This window comes from Helianthus annuus, chromosome 10 (assembly GCF_002127325.2).
Source record: "Helianthus annuus cultivar XRQ/B chromosome 10, HanXRQr2.0-SUNRISE, whole genome shotgun sequence".
Taxonomy (NCBI): Eukaryota; Viridiplantae; Streptophyta; class Magnoliopsida; order Asterales; family Asteraceae; genus Helianthus; species Helianthus annuus.
Window position 1 is genome coordinate 117,965,169 of NC_035442.2, and position 16,064 is coordinate 117,981,232.

Genomic DNA, 16,064 nt, shown 5'->3' on the forward strand with positions numbered 1-16,064 from the left:
GTATTCTCGTTCGCTAGCGTTTTGTTATGCGTAGGCTGCCTGCTCGGGAAGTCAAAATATCATAGACAATGTGGATAATAGTGTGTACCCGAGTTAATATTCGCGGTTCCTACGTGATGTCCATGCACAAATAATCGATCATATAATCAAATAAGCATGTTAGTCACCAATAAGCAATCAAGTAATTCCCCTAGTCCCACTAGTCTATCCTCCCAGCTTCTCAGACTGAATCTCCTAGTCCCACTAGACTATCCTCCCAGCCTCTCAGACTGAATCTTCTAGTCCCACTAGATTATCCTCCCAGCCTCTCAGACTGAATCTCCTAGTCCCACTAGACTATCCTTCCAGCCTCCTAGACTGAATCTCCTAGTCCCACTAGACTATCCTTCCAGCCTCCCAGACTGAATCTCCTAGTCCCACTAGACTACCCTTCCAGCCTCCCAGACTGAATCTCCTAGTCCCACTAGATTATCCTTCCAGCCTCCCAGACTGAATCTCCTAGTCCCACTAGACTATCCTTCCAGCCTCCCAGACTGAATTCCCTTTTCCGAAGGTTTTAAATGCATGTTTCCTAAACTCTCAGAGTGTTGTGTACTGTATGTAATCGTTTTATGCACCGTGTATGAAACACCATAATAGCGTATGTTCGAAAACAAAATTTTGATTGTTTGTTTCTCGGCAACGGTTGGAGACCATATTCGAGTACTAGGCGTTCTGTATGTGTTCAATGTCTCAATGATCTAAGTCCCCAGGGGGAAAGGTGAGGTTAGAGCCTAGGTGTCACAACAGAAACCTAATTCGTTGTAACCTATAGCTCTGATACCAATCTGTCACACCCCGAAAACTATCAGAGCATTGGCGTGACCGGACTGGTATCTTCATTGCACAGCGGAAGCAAATAAGCTAAGACTTTTAGAAATTTAACGCCTACTAAGTACTCGACTCTTCATGGTTTTCCTATTCCAAACGTGCCTTGTCTTAGGGATGCAACCTGAGAAAGAACATGCGAAAAAGTCAACATAAAGTTGAGCGAGTTCATAGTTTGTTTGTAAAAGATCTGAAATAAGTCTTTTGAGTTGTGAAAGGTTTGAAATAAATCTTTGGTAACCGGTTTTTGAATAGTATTGAGAAAATGAATTTAAAAATCATTTTCTTGCCAAGTTATATGGAAACGTTGTGTTTGTAACACGTTATGTTCATAAAACCATGCATTTGTAAAGCCTTGTATTTGTAATGTTCGCATAACCGTCAATGCCCACCCTGACCTTGACTCTATACCCCCATAATTCTTTGGATTTGTATAAAACATGGTAGTTAATTTGTATGAACTAAAAGTTTCCGTAAGTATAACATCCCTGGTATGTAGCAGATAAGGAAAAAGAGATCACCAATGGTTTGCAAGGCCATTGATATGTGTGAAGTGCAAGTAGGAAGACTCAAACCTAGCGGATTTATGCGTTGGGCACTAAGTCACCCCGAGGTCCGTTCTGCAGGGCCTGGGGCTGGGCTCGCTACACCCAGATAGATCTACCGCTCCTGTCCCTCGGTCCTACTATGAGGATTAATGGCCTCAAGCTTCCGCCTACCCACTCACATGATCTAAGTAGTAAACCTCCTTACGCTAACCATACCATGTATAAAGTACTCGTAATTACTGTAACATATATTTCACCCCAGCCACCCTGGCTGAACCTCCCCAGCCACCCTGGCTGAGCCTCCCCAGCCACCCTGGCTGAACCTCCCCAGCCACCCTGACTGACTCCCTAGTTACAAAAATCATTCACATTTCGAAAATACGCATTTGTTTTGTAAAAACCGGTATGTTTAGTATAAACCTTTCGTAAATCATTTGAGTTTCTCGAAATCCCTTCGTAATATGATTTAGAAATACGAGTTTTGCGTTGGTTCAAAACTTTGTATGCTTTTGCAAAACGTGCATGTCTTTCCACCCCAAAAACATTTACAAAAATGTAAACCAGTAAAAAGTGGGGGTTATGAACTCGCCTGAATATTCCTGTGCAAAGCTAGTTAATTACGACTTCGTGATGTCGCTTCCAAGATGAGACTCGCTAGCGTGCGTTCTACAATATTCCTAACATGGAATATCTAATAAGTTCCTAAGCAAAAACGGTAACTACGTGTTACCGAGCTCTACCGAATCGTTAATCGAACGATTCAACGGTATTGTGTTAACTTAATGGAAAAGATTAAGTTATACGTGTTAAGTCTCGTTTAATGTTAGCAGCAATTTAACAAGTCTTGAAAAAGACTTAGTTTCCGAGAGACTTAAAATAAATAAATAAATATTTATATAAAAATATAAATATATCGTTATCATCGCGCTAGACGTCTCGAGTAGTCGTACGTGTATAAAAAGAATATTTCTATGAAAATATCATATAACAAACTCGTATCGCGTTTCGTATGAAAATAATATATAATAACTTGTATTATATATATCACGTCTTGTGTATATTTGCCAAAAATATACGTATATGCCGTTTAGGCGTATAAAATAAATATGAGGAGTTATATTTATCTTAGAGAGGAATCGTCGAGTTGTTATGTTTGAAAATAAATATATGACCCATATTTATTTTTGTAAAAAAATTCGTGTTGTGCGATATTTGGAATAAATATATAACTATATTTATTTTGAAAAGAATCCGAGTTGTTCGTTGTTTGGAAATAAATATAACTGAATATATTTATTTTATAAAACCATCAAGTTTTGTTATGCGGTTTGTCGAAATGTTATAAACATGCTTTGTAGGTTATGTAATGTCGTCGAAAGTAAGTATATATTTGTATTTGTTTTCATAGAAGGTTGTTTGGACCCGATAGTTTCGTTTTATAATAAAAACTCGTTTTATTTTACGGACTTTCTCGAAAATCGGGCAGAGTTTCCTCTGTTTTTGGACGTCCCGACGACACAAGTTGTGCTATTTTATCAAAATTCAATCAATTCACGTAATATATATCGAATATGCCAAATTAAAGTGTAAATAGCCGCTATAGTTATCGGTTGAGCTCGTTCACGAAATAAATAAAATTATAAGAATAACGAAATGTATTGCGCCGTGAGATCTTTACCATCTTCTCGTGTTGAAAACCGAGCTGACCGAGTCAACTCGCTGAGTTGACTGAGTTGACTTGCTGAGTTGACTCGGTTGACTGAGTTGAGTTGGCCGAGTCAACCCACACCGTTTCTGACGCGAACGATTCTGACCGAACCGAACCTGTAACACACGAACACGAGCCGGAGCCACGGCTGTCCCGAACCAGAACCGAGTCGAACCCGAAACCCGACAAACCGATCATTATCATCATAAGAAAAAAAAATATAAAAAAAGATCGGGGGTGAGTCTACCGGTAATATGTCGGACAAAAACGAAGACCGTCGGGCCGAGACAAGGACCGCCGGTCCGAGTCTCCGACCGCCGCTGACCTCCACCACCACCGGTCCTCCCTTTCTCTCCTCGTTCTCTCTGTTTCCGCTGTGAAACCACGCCGGATAAAGACAAGGACCACCCGGTCCGAGATGCAACTGCCGCTCACTACCACTACCAGTTCTCTATTTCCTCTCCTCCCTTCTGTTCCTCTCACCGTCGCCGCCGCACGCCACTGGGAGCCGCCGCCGGCGTCTCCGATCTCCGTGACTCTGACTCGTCCTTCTCTGCCCTCGTTTTGCTGGTCCTGCTGCCGCACACGGCGGCTCTCTTAACCTCCGAGGGTTGTGGGTGTAAGGGGGGGGGGGGGGTTGTCGGATCGAGAAGGTGGGAGAGATGGAGGTGGAGTTTGGTTCTTGTGGTGGTGTCTGCAAGTGTAATTGAGACAGAGGAGTATATGATTTGTGTTGTCTGTGTGTGTGTATATGCAGATCGAGAGTGAGAGATAGGGTAGGAGAGAGAGAGTAATTGGCATTTTTCTTTTTGTGTCTGTATAAATGTCTGCATACGGATCTCTTTTATAGAGATATGAGGATCAAAGTTCCGTTGTGTATTTATATTATATTCAGGTCATGCATTTGACCCATTGAACCAAAATCTTGTGAAGAGATTAGGATTTTTGACAAGATTTTAATAGATTTTGTAAGATTGTAGTAAATCTTGTAGAGATCTTTCGAGATCTAGTATATATGCGCAGGTTTAGGCTTGTGGGTGTTGGGCTTGGGCCCAGGGCCCACAAGCCCATCTCGTGTGTAAGTGGCCCGTAATTCCTACGAGACCCGTTGTCAAATCCTGAACTCCGTTTAACGTCAAAAATTAAGATACACAAAAATATGGGCGGTAGTCGTTGTTTGCACGCCCGTTCGTCGATTACGGTAATAATCGCGAAAAATTGTATCGTTGCCGTCTTTAATCCGTTTTTCGATCCGATTTCGACGGTAGTCACTAAAATTAAATTACGAAGCTAAAATATATCGTAAAATTTTAATATTTGTCGGCGTCGTCAGTATCTTGCACGGTATCAGTCCGTTGTCGCGTAATATTCAGCAGCTTTTCTGTAAATCACCACACGCGCACTGTAGGGTCGGATAAGCGTTCCTTGGCACTCCAAAGGCCTAATTAAGTTAATTTGCGCTGTAAACACTATTTATTTTCGCGTTAATTACCTGTTAATCACGTAATTAAGATCCGAAATTACCGGTTGTCACAATAAATGGGTTTATTACCAAAAAATGTTAGTGGTGAAATACTAACCTATTTGTTATGTCAATTGTAGGTAAATCCTCAATGTAGGCGACTTGGCAAATTGGAGCGAGCATATGCACACTTTATGATCATCAAGCGCTTCCGCTATTATGTATTAATGTTTTGGGTCAATTGCTCGTTTTTGTATGACATTGCTAGTAGTTACACTTGTTAATACTTGGTGTATGGTCTTAGTCGTGTCTAGTCGAACGGGTCGTAAACTTGTTTGTTTGATGATTGTTAATATAGGGATACGCTCGTCTTACGGACGGGTCATGCCAAAATTTTGTTAAAATCATGTCTTAATAATACTAGCGTTTTTACCTTTTCTAGTTGAGAAAGATTTGTACATTTTAAAAGTTTATGTTTCTAGCGTCTTTTGGATGTCATTTCTTCTAGACGCAAATGTGGGCCTAACAAATCACCCCATGCATCATATATCGAGTATATCCGTTAGTTTTTTTAAAGATATAATTTTTTATTATATTCATTCAACCCGTGTAATAAATGAGGTTTTTTAAAGATATAATATTTTTATTATTTACTATACAAAATTATATTTATGCAACTCGTGTATTACAACGGGTTTCTAAAAATATAACTTTTTTTATTATGTGCAATCTAAAATTAGATTTATTCAATCCGTATAATACACATGGTATATAAAGATATAACAATATATAACTTTTTATTGATTGGTATATAAAATTACATCTGCTCAACCCATACAATACATGAGTTTCTTAAAAATGTAACCTTTTCATTATTTAATATATAAAATTAAATTTACTCAACCTGTACAATACATGGGGTTCTTAAAGATATAATTTTTTTATTATTTAATATATAAAATTACATTTATTTTTCCATGTAATAAACGAGATTTTTAAATATATATTGTTTTATTATTTGGTTTATAAAATTACATTTATTCAACCCGTGTATTACACGGGGTTCTAACCTAGTTTATTAAAATAAAAAAAGTTGTAAAAACACAATGTTTATATATCTCACCAGAAATCTAAAAATATAAGTGTTATTGGATTTTATCACCACCAACTATTCGTTATTGGCCGCTGCCACACCCAACTTTCACTTTGGCTCTCACCACTCCCAACTTAACACTTTTGTCACCCCGTTGTTAACCCGCCACAAACTTGGTTAGTTTTTTTTGGCTTACATGCTATTTTATCCAACGTGGCAAGATGACGTGGCAAGTTAGTATGTGAGATAAAAAGTTTAAGCTTCATATTGAAACAATCACTAAACTATAGGGGCCTGTTTTACAAAATCCTTTACTTCACCATAAATACCTAAACCCTATTCCATTTTGAGCAGCCGCAACACTAAATCATCTTCTCTCCTTTTCTTCTTCGTTCTATATCTCTCGCCGGAAACACCAAATCAGGGCATTCACATCAGCGGCTTGAATCTGTTCTAAATCTTCACCACAACGAGATAAGCCAACGTTTGCATACAAACCAGGGCATTCACATGGGCATTCATGTTTGAATATGTTCTAAATCAACGTTTGGATCTGATCTAAATCTATTCAGGGCATTCACGTTTAAATATGTTGTAAATCAACATTTGAATCTGTTGTAAATCTATTCAAGGCATTCACATCGCCGGAAACACCAAACCAGGGACGATATGATTAGTATTGTATAAATACATCGTTTGCACACAACACTCGCCTTATTAGGACAAATCAAGCATGTTGATTGTCTCTGAGTTTCTCGAGTGTTCACCGTCTTTATGTGGTGCTATTCGGGTCAACCTGTGGGACATAGAATCTGTAGCGGGTCAACTCACCAGAAATTTCAGCGTAACTTGATGAAGAACGAGTTTTCCGGACATAGCATTTGAGTTTATAAAAAAATTCAGCGTAATTTGATGAAGAACGAGTTTGTCGGACATAGAATTTGAGTTTGTCGAGAACGCGGTGGCGGTGGTGGCAGGAGGTTGTGGGGGTAGGAGGTGGTGAGGGTGATGGTGGTGGTGGTGTTTAGGGGAGGAGAGAGAAGGGGTTGGGCTTTATATTTAAAAAAACGTATTTTGTTTTATTTTTAATTAGATTAAAAAACAGATTTCTGCTCCACATCATCAACAATTATTAAACCAAAAGTCCGAATTATTAAACTAATTTTTAATATAGGCCATGTCAGCATGCCACGTTGGATAAAATGGCCACGCCAGCAAAAAGAATTAACCCAGTTAGTGTTTATTTAACGACGGGATGGCACAACAACCCAAGTGTTTAGTTGGGAATGGTGGGAGCCAAAGTTAAAGTTAAGAGTGCCAGCGGCCAAAAACAAATAATTAGGGGTGATCAGATCCAATAACCCAAAATATAAAAATGAACAAATATCGCTCATTATATAACCAACATGTGTAAGAGATAGTAGTTTATTTTACCTACAGTAAAACTTCTATAAATTAATAATGTTGTGACTAAGATATTTTATTAATTAGCGAGATATTATTATATTGATAAATTAATAATTTATTATTTTAGCTTGATTTTACATAAGATCTTTAAATTTCTAAGTCCAATATACATTCACAAATTAATTGAATTTGCCAAATTCATTGTTTTTAATACAAAAAGTTAAATTCATGGTACGGAAAAATAAATTACAAAAACAAGTTTCGATGCACATTTATTAAGTGCATTGCAAGGAGGTGTAATAAGGATATTTAAAGATGAATTAATATAGATTTGAAGTTCAACAAAAAAAAAACAAGGGTAAATTACACTTTTCGTCCTTTATGTTTGTAGCGGGTTGCAATGGATGACCTTTAACTTCTATAATTACAGTCACAGTCCTTTATTTGGAAAACTTGTTGCATGTTTTGTCCTTTGGCCCTAACCTAGTTAAAATATCCTGTTAAATATAATCACATAAGGGTAGTTTAGTCTTTATACCTAATTATTTAATAAATAAAAACAATTAGCATTTAATTATTTCATAAATACCCCCACCACTCTCACTCACACTCTCTATCTCTATTTCTCTCTCTCTCTCTCTCTCTCTCTCTCTCTCTCTCTCTCTCTCACATCTACAGATGTCATCGCCCCTTTCAGTCCCAACAAACCCACCAGAACAGTAGCAGTTTCACATCATCATCCCAGAAACATTTGCAAGCTCAACAGCGACAACAAGTGACAAGAAACAACAACAAGAGTTAAAAAGGGGCGGTACTGAATCATCTCTTCCACCTCAGACTTTTGCAATGTCTTTTGCTGCTCCTATGAGTGGCACTACTGGTAACATATCTTAAATGGCTCAGAACCATGCCATTTTCCAAAGCTTGCCAAAATCATTACGACAAAGTTATATGATGGTAGCACCTATGGCAACAGCCCACCAATCTCAACAGAAGGATTTTAGAATATCTGAAGAGGCTGCTAGACCCGGTCATGATTCTTCCAATCCTTCGAGGACAGAAAGGTCAGTGGTAGATCGATTAGTGGTGGTGATGGTGGTAGGGCTTGGATGCTGACGAGGAGAGAAAGGTCAGTGGTAGATCGATTAGTGGTGGTGATGATGGTAGGACTTGGATAGCAGGTTTGAAGTTTGGAGCCCTAATTTGGGAAGGAAGGTGAAAGAGGGGTTTATAAGTTGGGAGGAATAAAGGGTAAAAAGACAGAAATGCCCCCACGTGCTAAGAACATGATCAGAGTTAACTTAAACTTCTAACATGGTTTGGGGTAAAGAACGAAACATGCAACAGGTTTTTCAAATAAAGGATTGTAACTGTAATTATTGAAGTTAAAGGTCATCCATTGCAACCCGCTACAAACATAAAGGACGAAAAGTGTAATTTACCCAAAAAAATAAATAGATTCATTTTTTACTAGACAATCTTAGAATTTGGAATTTTTTAGTAATTATTAATTTATAGTTTCGTTGGAATCAATTTATATACAATGGGATTTCAAAAAAGTTATTATCTTTATTATTATTCGATTGGGGTCCAATTTTGTACTGGTCCAAAGTTGGGTCTAGACAAATTATTAATTTCATCGAGGTTATTAATTTTTCAAGTATTTAGTTATATAGGTTTTACTGTATATAACTCACGCATGTGTAGATGAACAATTAAAAATTTGAAAAATATATGAAGAAATTAGTTTGATGGTTCTTTATTTAAAAACATACGCATTGTATAAGAAATACAGAATTTAAAAGTATGAACCATTGATATATGATAATAAGAAAACTGAATGAACAGTTATTCTTATATATTATTATTAATGAATATTAATGTTGATATTATAATAAAATACATGGATGGTTCTGTTCGGTATCACTACAAAAAGATAAAAACTGGTACCAGCCTGGTATAGAAAACGCCAAAAGTCGGTACCGAATTGATATTGAAAATCTTTTAGTTCAGGAATTTCGGTACTGGTACCCGGTACCATTTGCTCTTCCTTGATCACGGGTGTCCTAGATTTTCTTCAACTTTTAATGATTTCTTTTTTTTAGTTTCAAGGGTAGGGATGAGCTCGGTGCTAACCGATACCAAATCGATACTGGTACCGAAAATACCGGTTACGGTACCGGTATATGCAAGTAAAAATCGGTACCAGGTACGCCAAAAGTTGGTACCGAATTGGTACTTAACATCTTTCGGTTCGGGCAATTTGGTACCGGTACCCAGTATCGTTTGCTTATCTTTGACCACGGATTTCATACGAACAACATCATTACCATACAACTTATTTATTGATTCTCTTTCGGTTATCTTTTAGTGTTTTTTCTACATTTTCTTTTTATCTTGTCAACGGTTACGTGCGCAACGCGCTCGTAGTGAATTCAAAACACATGTAAACACAGACTAAATAATAAAAGAAGTTCGCCGCAACACGGCGAAGGTGATAAACCTAGTTGATATAAAATTAAAAAATTTAGATTATTTCTTTTGTTTTCGCAATAATCTAGTCTTTTGTAACGAATCCCACCCTAAGGCCAGTGGGAGTGGTATAAAGCCCCCCGTCACATCCACCATCTATACCGCCCCATACAGTGGCGGAGCTTGACCAAAAGTTTCGAGGGGGCGTAAAGTGATGGGACCGAATTTTTTTTCCTATCGTTATGTTTTGGGTCGGGTTAGGTCGGCTATTCGATTCAAGTTGGGTCAAATAATAATAGTTCTAAATAAAACTAACAAAAAATTCATTCATTCAAAGAACCCGTTCTTACACATAGAAAAACTAAATATTGCATTCCTATAATCCAATTAACAATTAACAATAACTACAAAAGAATAAAGAAAAGAATTGTTACCCAAATGATGTTGGTGGAACCGTGAATCACTGAATTGCAAATGGATAAGGATGGCACCACTTCCCAAATTGTGAAATTTGCCCAAAAGTCTTACCGGAGAACTAAAGAAACAGAAGTCAGAACCAAAAGTCTTGCGGCAGGATGCACAAACAAAAAGCTATGGCGGCTGGGAAAAAGATAAATAATATTTGATAATTAATAATTTGGTATTAAGTTTGTTATGTGGTAGGTAATCTAGGGTTAAACAAATAAAATAAGGGTTAAAATATATTTATCAAATTACCCACCATTTAGGAAAAATAATCGGGTGGGCGATCCTATATAAATTTTAAATTTTCGGACGAAAAATCGGACCATATACACACTTCTAGCCGAAACATTGGGGTGGGCGGGTGCACCCCCGGGTAACCATAATGCTTCGCCCCTGGCCCCATAGCCACCCCTTGGGCGCCAAGGGGGGGGGGGGGGGGGCTATAGAGAGGGCTCCATTGCAGCTTGTTAAAGGGGAAAGAAGGTGAGGTCCATTCTTTTCAACCAATCAAATCTCTTCTCTTTATTTTATTTTTTGTATTTTGTTTAATAGGGGGTTTTAAATGGGCTTTAAACCAGGGGCGGAGCTACCTTATGCCGGGGGGCAACGCCCGCTACGGCTTGGCGCGGAAAAATTTGAAAAGATTAGTGTAAATTTTGGAAAAATTTGAGGTTTTTTCGATTTCGTTACGGCTTATTTATAAAACGTTACGGCTTGGCGGATTTTCTAGATCCGCCACTGCTTTAAACCATTGCATTCAAGTTAAATGAAGTGGCTTTAAAGCCCCCTATGTGACATGACACTGATATAACATGATAAAACCCCTAGAAGCATTATACTACACCCTCCAGCATAACTACATAACCGTCACTTTAATTACCCATATGATGATCATTAAACAAATGAGTACACGTCGAATTCATTCAGTCTTATTAATTTATTCTCTCCTTTTTAGAGAAAAGATGATGATACAACAACTTAATTATTCCTGTATGAAACACAAACTATAAACATATCTCTCTTGTTCATTAAACAAGAAAAGATTAGGATACTTCATACTAGCAAGCAACTTATTTATATGAAACGACAAACACAATTATTAGTTGGTTGCCCTACAAACCCTTCGGATTTCTCCTTGACTCCCAGTTTTCAACTCAATGTTACCCATCTTTACCATGGATCTTCCAAACTCAACATTAAATGTTAATCCAAGTAGTCCACTAAGTCCGAGGAACCGTTGGACGATCGGTCGTGTTGTCGGGTCACTCCATAGCTTTGCATCGGATTCAAGAACTCCCCTTCCATTCCTCAAGTTTGCATAAAAGGAGTTATCGAAGCGCGTAACGCTGCCTGTGTCTAAGGCCACGCGTCTCGACCCATCTCCGCCATTGGGACAAAGGGCTCGGAGCTGGGGAAGGAATGCTGGGTTGATATCCGGGTCGGGTTGGTTGGTGTTGTTGAAGTTGTATAGCCTGTAGCTGAACACTACACAAGCACCTGTTCCAATTGTATGTCCACCTATAAAACACAAAGTTACATCAACTTAATTTTCTATTGAAGAACATTATTTGTAATATATAAATTTATTAAAGAAATATTTTCTTTAAATAAACATATTTAATATAAAATCATTACTTGTAAAATAACTAGGTTAATGTAAATTTTGTTTTTGTTTTTTTTTTTTTTTGTAAAATTCAAATAATTCGCATAAAAATGTTATTTGTAAAATAAAAATAACTAATGTTAAAAACTTATCTGTAAAACGAAAACAATTAATACAAATACATTTTTGTTAAAAGATAACTAATATATTAAAGATTATTTGTAAAAAAAATAATATAATATAGTTATATGTAAGATTCAAATAATTAATATAAAATGTTTGGAGCAGCATATTTAATGGTAACTAGTTGTTTTCCACCCGCGCGTTGCGGCGGGACCTAATGACTATAAAAGGCGTGTCAGCAACGACAAATAGATACCGAATATCAAAACATAAATAAAATGACGTGGTAAGGATAGTCACTCCGTCATAAAAAACGATTTTAAAAAACCTAATATGTAATAATAGGACCCACACGTCCTACACGTTGGAAATTCGGTTGTTTTCAGTTCAGTTATTACGATGCTAACACGTTAAAATATGGATGAGCTCGTTACCGGTAACGGCAGAGAAAGTACCGATCCGGAAAATCATCAAAATTAGGTACCGGCACCGAAAATGCTCGGTACAATACGGTATGGTATTTGAAGGTAAAAATCAATAAATACAGGTATGGTGCTATACCAGTGTCGAACCGAAAGTAACGATTCTGAAAACGCCAAAAAGGTGGGTACCAAATTAGTACCGAAAATGATTTGGTATAGTAAATTTGGTACCGATACGATACCGGTTCGTTTAGAGAATTTGATACGATTTGCTCATCAATATTCTAAATATCCAAATTAATTTTACATACTACAATTCATTCATTGCAGAAAAAGACAAAAAAGAAAGCAAAATAAGTTGTTGTGTATATAAAACCTCATTCAAACGAAATACAATTTACTTACTGTGTGTATCACAAGTAATCTAAACGGTGCAATTACTTGCATTTCTGCATTGCTACAGGATTTGATGAGCTCGGTACCAACCGGTACCGAAAATACCGTTACCGAAATCCCCAAAAGTGGGTACCGGTACCGAATATACCTAGTATGGTACGGTTCGGTACCGGTCGGTACTGGTACGGCACCAGTATTTGAGGGTAAAAACCGGTGAATACCTGTGCAGAACCGGTACCGAAAATACACCGATTTGGTAAATTTGAGAACGGTACCTATACCCGATACCATTTACTCATCTCTTAATGATGTTACTATTCATTCCATTATAATTTTAATTTAAATTTTAATTTAAATTTTAATTTAAATTTAAAAAATAAATAATAAATTACTGTAATTTAAATTTAAAAAATAAATAATAAATCACTGTATAAAAAATAAATAAAAATAACAATTCATTCCTTTTGATTAATAAACCACTGTATAAAAAATAAATAAAATAACTGTTCATTCCTTTTGATTTTTATCATATATAGATTTCCATAGTTTAGAAAAAAAAACAAATTATATAGTTTTTTTTTTTATATATTTTGTGCTCTAGGTAGCTACCTAGTACTTACCAACAAGAGTAACAAGATCTTGGATGTTAAGATTTTTATCAGCAAACTTTCTGATTTGGACACTAATAGGATCATTAAAGCCAGGTAAGTTTACAGTATCAGATGCTTGTGAAACCAATCCATCTCTACGTCCTAATGGCACTTGCCAACTAGTTCCACCAGCCTGCACAACATAGTTAAAGCAATTAGATAACTTCATAACACACAAACATCATGTTACAAAAAGATATACTAACCAGGACCACCGCGTCACGGGCAGCAAGGGCAGCAATATCAGCACAAGAGACCACTCCAGGGCAGGCGGTTTCGAGCTGAGATTTTGCAGCATCGATAACCTCGAATCCTCTCAAGGGGACGTTGGGTGGTGCGGTCTTTTCACTTGATGGCCCGTCAAGTAGTACGGACCCATCACAACCATTGACAAAGCAGTCATGGAAGAATATTCTTAGTACACCAGCTGCAAGTGTGGGGTCGGCTCGAACAGCAGTCTGAACCGCATTTCGTACTATGGTTTCAACCCTTGGACATGTGGTGCTATAAAACCCAACCCTTGTCTGGCCTTGTGTCATGGTGGCCAGGGTGGCTAATAGAAGACACATCAAGGTATAAACCTTCATTATTACTACCAGAAATAGAGGGTTTTACTTCTTTCTGTTATGAAAGCAATGAGCATGAAATTAAGTATTTTGATGTAGTAAGTCGTAAACGAGATGATGGGTATTTATAGTAATTAAGATGTAAGGTGTAGAGGCAAGAAGGAGAAACATATATTTTAAAACCTATTGACAAGTGGGATCCAAGTTCGACTGATGACAATAATTACTAAATATCCAAAATGGAATTATTGTAGATGATGTTTAAAACTTTGATGTTACATGAGGTTTTAACTTGATTATTATATTACTATTGCATGTTTATAACTTAAACGATTTCAAGCTGTCATCTTTTGTTTTCTTTTATATGTAATAACAAATATCCTTTTTTGAAAGATTACACTTAGACCACCGACACTAGGAGATGAAAGAAGGGAGATGGTATTGGAGATGATGATCATGTGAGCTATGTAACAGCATCAACAACGCGCAGTCTGGAATTGAAGTGGGGTCGGATATAGAGAGATTTGGAATGATTTAGTGTTGAAGAAAAAAATAAGGTTTGAAATGATACGACAAGTCTGAATTTTGAACTGATACCCTAATATTCAAACCCATATAACATGATATTCTAAAAGGCTTGGACTATCCGGACATCTTCTCCACCTAATTTCACATTTTTGTGCCCTAGACGCCTCGTATAGCTCTATACGAGGCGTATATGCACTGAATTCAAGGGGGTCTCAGAGGGTGTCAGGCATGACGTTTAAGGAACCCTATACGAGACGTCTATGCTTGGTTTTTTTTTTGGCTGAAATGAGGGGTGTTTTGGTGGGTTTTGGTATGGTTTTTTGGATAGTTTTGAAGATGTGTTTATTTGTTGAAAATTTTTATGGTTTTAAAAAAAGTTTTGTTTTTTTTTTTGTTTTTTACACTATAAAAAGTGTTTGTTTTTTAAAAATCAACTATTTTAAAAATCAACTATTTTAAAAATCGACTCTTTAAATATATTATATCGATTAAATATTATATTGTTTATAACATTTTACTTTTTTAAATATTACTCTTTCGATTAACATTTTATCTCTTTCAAATATTGTTTCCGTATTATATTCAGGGGATATATTGTTTCCGTATTATATTCAAAACATATTTTGTTTCCGTATTATATAAATTTAAGACAACAATCATTAAGTAACCGAATAACTGAAAACAAACATAAACATGACATATATAAGATAACTTTTTACATCCATAACAAAAATATATAAGATAAGTTTGTACATCCATAATAAAAATAAAAACAACAACAGGTCTATGCATCCAAATCCGAACCGAATCCTGATGCTGCTGCTGCGGCTGCTGCTGATGTGGTGCTCGAACCGGTGGAAGCGGTATCGGGGGTAATCCCTCTCTCTCTCGTCTATCCTGCTCCGCCCGTACCAACCAACCTACCAAATCGTTGAGCCTGTCAAGCTCGGCTCGTACATCTGGATGTAGCGCAGCTCCGGGGGCATGACCTGGAATAATGTGTCGTGGAAACTGAGGTGCCCGGCAGGTGGCGGTGGCTGTGGCACCGCTGCACCGTCTACATCCTCCGGAGGGTCCTCCACGGGCACTGCATCAGCAGGATCTGCGGGAGGATGAACGGGCTCGAAATGCTCTGGTAGGGCCTCCTCTGTCCATACGCCCCCCTCGCGGTTTTTAAACCGCGGGCCAACGGCGAACCTCTTGATTACCTTCATCCCCCACAGCGTCTGAAAACCCATCCGCGTCGGCATGACTGCCGGCGTCCGTAGATGTGGGTCCTGGTGTGGTACGAGGCCCAATGAACGGGCAATGACGATCACGTACGCCCCGCCATACAAAAATCCGCGCTCCTGCCGGTGATGGGCGGAGGCGTAGTACTGGGCTAGACCGTGTGCTAGCGCGCACGACCTCCCATACAACAAAAAATAAAGGAAAAAAAGATCTGTGGTCCTACACCACTCACGGCTATAGCCGCGCGCTGAAATAGAAGTAGCGAGTAAATGGTGCAGATACCTGCAGATATTGTTAGCGAAATACAAAAACAGAGATTAATAAACAGTGCATATAATCACAATAATTGCCATAATAAACGTACATACCTGTACAGTGGGTCCCTAACAAACGACACCCTCCCCTTCGACTTGTCGTGCTCCCAATGATCCGCCCCCGCAATCACCTGCCAAAACCCTACAAGAATGGGTTTTTCAACCACCACTAGCCCCGCTGTGTAAATCTCAGTCTCGATCTCCTCCTGC

General features: G+C 37.7%; 1 protein-coding gene across 1 annotated transcript; it reads right to left on the bottom strand.

Annotated features, from left to right (window-relative positions):
- Nucleotides 1-10,929: 10,929 nt before the first annotated feature.
- LOC110885198 (cationic peroxidase 2) lies at nucleotides 10,930-13,904 on the bottom strand. The gene is made up of 3 exons (XM_022132888.2): nucleotides 13,423-13,904; nucleotides 13,187-13,349; nucleotides 10,930-11,540 (listed from the first exon to the last, which is right to left on the bottom strand). The coding sequence occupies exons 1-3, from the start codon at nucleotides 13,801-13,803 to the stop codon at nucleotides 11,122-11,124; spliced, it is 963 nt and encodes a 320-aa protein (XP_021988580.1). The 5' UTR covers nucleotides 13,804-13,904; the 3' UTR covers nucleotides 10,930-11,121.
- Between the last annotated feature and the right edge of the window lie 2,160 nt (nucleotides 13,905-16,064).